Source organism: Aptenodytes forsteri, unplaced genomic scaffold, assembly GCF_000699145.1.
Source record: "Aptenodytes forsteri isolate BGI_AS27 unplaced genomic scaffold, ASM69914v1 Scaffold95, whole genome shotgun sequence".
Lineage (NCBI taxonomy): Eukaryota > Metazoa > Chordata > Aves > Sphenisciformes > Spheniscidae > Aptenodytes > Aptenodytes forsteri.
The window spans coordinates 1,548,543-1,552,293 of record NW_008794624.1 but is presented as its reverse complement, the minus strand read 5'-3'; the positions used below and the strand labels follow the sequence as shown (position 1 = coordinate 1,552,293).

Below are 3,751 nucleotides of genomic sequence, written 5' to 3'. Positions count from 1 at the left end.
CCGCCGTGGCAGCCGGTGGCCCCTAAAATGCCGGAGGCCGTTAAGAGCTTCGTGTCACAGCAATGGCTATTTCTTCTGATGGAGGAAGGTGCCAGGAGAGCTGTCTGGGGGGAGAGGGGCCAAAACCAAACAAAAGGGTTTTCCCAGAGCGGGAGAAAAAACCTGAAAATCTGCGTGGATTTCTGCAATCCTCACCTATCTACTAAAACAAGTTTTCACTCTGCGAAAGAATGAGAAAAGTATTTTTTGGAATTTACTGAGTACACGTGGCATGCTCTTGGGGTATTTCTGAAACAAGTCAATGATTTCCTGATTTATGAAAAATGTAAATGACTTCCTGGAGAAGAGCGAGCGAGCGTACAGACGGTAGCAGAAATAGCAGCGCTCTGCATGCCAACTACGTTGGATGTTTTGTCCAATGACATACCTCAACGATAGAAGCAAATACTAAAGTTCTTAAATCTTACTAAAAATATTGTTGACAGTTTTACTTTCAGTTAATATTGTAAGGTAGCAATGAGTCCAACCTAACAGAAACCCACATTCCTAGAGAAAAAGCTTGAGAAATTTGGCCTCAGCCCAGAGGGGCTGTGTTGTCTGCCAGGAGACCTTCTGGTGACATCCCAGGGGTTTCAGCTGGTGTGCCGAAAACCCAGGAGCACAGCAGGGAAACATTTCCAGCATAGCCCTGGGAATTGTTACTGCTCGTTCCAAGAGAAAACCTTTCATGCTAAGTTCTGGTTTAATTTCTCCCGGATCTGCTCTGTATTCGTTTGTTTCTTCCATTTCTGTCTCTATGCTGCTCTTTTATCCTGTCTGCTGTTAAAAAAACAAAACAAAACAACCCAAAGACAAGGACTTATGTTACCAGCATCTCCAGAGAAAGCACTTTTTCTCTTCCTTCCAGCTCTGAACACTTTTTCCTCTTCTTATTTACTGTCTTTTTTTTCTGTTCTTTTTAGGAACCTGTGCTTCCTAAACTCACAGAGATGCTTTACTTACATGTCTGTATTTTAAGTAAGACATACAGTAAATAAATAGTGCATAAATAGAAACTTGGAGGAATAATTCATATAAACTGGAGTTGTAGTCCAAAAGGCACAGCTTGCTCAGGAGTGGGAACCTGGAAATTTCCACTGTAGATGATGCCTGTCTAGAGCAGATGATATTCTAGCTCTGGTCTGCCCTATTCTCTAATTCACTCTCTTCCTTTCCTATATTTTTCCACCTTTCCTGCAGTCAGTCCATATAAAACAATCCATTTCCAAGAAGACATTTGTCATCATGGCATCATCTTTGCTTTCTTCCATTCCAGGTAAAAGCATCAAAGGAGTAGCCATGAATCTCACTGCTGAATTAGGCTCTATTCAGATCAGAAATGGTTCCATCATGATCACCTGTGATGGCCTCTACCTAGTGTCCTTGAAGGGTCTTATCTTTTTCCCTGAGCTGGAGGACTCGCTGAAGCTGACACTGCAGAAGATGGACAAGAGCAGAATGACCCTCTGCGAGCAAACTGTCCAGAACAGCGGCAGTGCAGTAGATTTCACCACAGTGCTCTTCTTGTTTGCTCAAGATAACATCACCCTGTGGACCAGCTCCAACGCCACCATCAAGGATTTGTCGTTTAGCCTTGTGTTATTAATAAGTCCCTTGAAATGTAACATGTAAAGTACAGCCTTTCCTACCAATCCATTTGCATGTGGGAGGTTTGTTCTCACAGGCTGTACTCGTGCAGGCAGACTGCTCCAGCCTCCTTCCTTGGGGCTGTGGAAAGCCTCAGCTGGAGTGCAGATAAATCACAGTGCAAATGGGCTTTATATAGTGTGTGCCGTGTTCATCTCTTTGGGGCTCTGTGCAGCTGTTTTGCTACCTAGGATGGATCTTTCTAACACTGGAGAAATGGATGCATGGAGCCCTTGAGGAGAACAGAAATGAAAGCCAAAGAAAGTCGCCTAAGCTTAGCTCATATTCAGAGAAACCCTGGGTTTCTCTGTTTACTTGACAGTATCTGTATATAGTACAAATGCGCTGTATATTTGCTAAAATAAAAGTTTGGTAAATCAGGAAGATACCTCAAGTGTCTTGAAGCCATTTGGAGAAGGAGGAGAACAGATCTGCTCAACAGCCCTTTTCCTGGCAAGGCAGGAGACAGGGAAGAGGCGGCAAGGGACTTCCTTTGCTGTGATGCAGATAAATGCTCTCTGACAGGTAAAGGCCACAAAAGGAAGGTGGTATTTTGAAATGAACTAACAGGAGTGCACTGGACAGCAGAAACACAGGTCCTGCAGCAACTATGAGGTTTTTAGGAGCAGCTTTTAAGAGCGGAGGCCCACTGGCTGTTCCAGCTATCTGCAGACTACTGAAGCCTGAGCCAAGGGAATATCTGGTGGGACATTTACATCTTGACACCAGCTCTTGGAGGTGTTAAGTTGAAGGATAATCTCCTTCAAGCACACACACACAGACTGGCTTGACCCAAAAATGATCCAGGCACATAAAAATTTGGAAAAACATGAAGACTCTGGACTTGGTGGGTTCTCTCTAATGGACCAAGTGAAACCTGCAGGTCTGCGCATCCTTTCCTCTGGGAGGACTCAGATGGTTCCCGTGAGCTCGCAGTAGACTTTGTCATACAGGTATGCACCACAGGGAGATTCACAGGCACGACCTTCATGATGCGCCTGTGCACCCATGCGCACCCTGCCTGGCTCCTGCTGAAGTCAGACTGCTCTCAGTGATCCTGGGCTGCGCATCCCTCTTCTCGTTACAGCTTGTGACTGCGGAGGACAAGTCCTGCCCTGCCTGCACTGCAGGCAGCATGTGACCTGAGCACAGCCAGCGACTGTTGTATTTTTGGTTGAAGTGGGGCAGATTTCAAGGGCAAGTTGACTACCTGGCTCCCAATGAACTCCAGCAACATTTCAGCATCTCACTGCTGGCTGTACACTCCAAAGTCTTTTGTTAAAAGTATTTATGTATTTATACTATAGGCATAAGAATGTTACTGCAGATTTCTTAGAAACACTGGGAAGGGTTCAGACTTCTGGTTGTCAGCACTAAGCTCTTTGCAGATACTCCCAATGCGCTGGAGCATTCCTGCTACGCAGGCACTGTGCTGCCGCCTGCCTCGGCTCCCGGGCCGGCCCGCTCCTGGCTGAGCACTCCTGTGGGCCCAGGTGCCAAAGGCAGCTAAGGAAATCTTCCAGGCCTTGGTGAGCTTTTCCATATGCTTTATGCTATTGTTGGCAGGTTTTATGAACTTTCCTACCTGGGGCCAGGCCACAGCCCCAGGGGAAACCTCTGTGGCTGAAGTGCTGAGAAGCAGCTTTTTCGCATCTCAGGACTGAGAAGCTGTGGGCTGACTTGCACCCACAGGATGCTCCTCCCCAGCTGCAAGGGGCATTTTGGGCTTTTACCTCTGGCCACTCTGCCCGCCACCAGGACCGAAGGCAGCTGCACCCTGCCCCCAAGCTGGGGATTGTCACACTTCCCAGCTGAACTGAGAATGTGTTTTCCTTCCTAAAAGCTAATAAAACTTTCCTTTATAACCTTTGGGCTTGCAGTGTCCCTTGAGAGTGGGGGGGCTGGTGAATTATACATTCACTGTGTTTGAGCAGACATTTTCACTGGTATGAAAACTATATGAAATTTTCACATACTTTCTTTTTTTTACAGTTTGGCTTCAGTTTCAGCTCTCCCCAAGGGCATGCAGGGCTGGTGCTTCCCAGCGTGGGCTAACACAGACAGG

The 3,751-nt window shown here is 46.6% G+C and overlaps 1 protein-coding gene across 1 annotated transcript in view; it reads left to right on the top strand.

The window, feature by feature from the left end:
* The window catches only part of TNFSF4 (tumor necrosis factor superfamily member 4), a 6,886-nt gene extending 5,215 nt beyond the window's left edge, over positions 1 to 1,671 (top strand). The window contains exon 3 of the mRNA XM_019470488.1: positions 1,316 to 1,671. Within this exon, the coding sequence (XP_019326033.1) occupies positions 1,316 to 1,671 (356 nt within the window). The remainder of the gene's footprint in view (positions 1 to 1,315) is intronic.
* Positions 1,672 to 3,751: the final 2,080 nt, after the last annotated feature.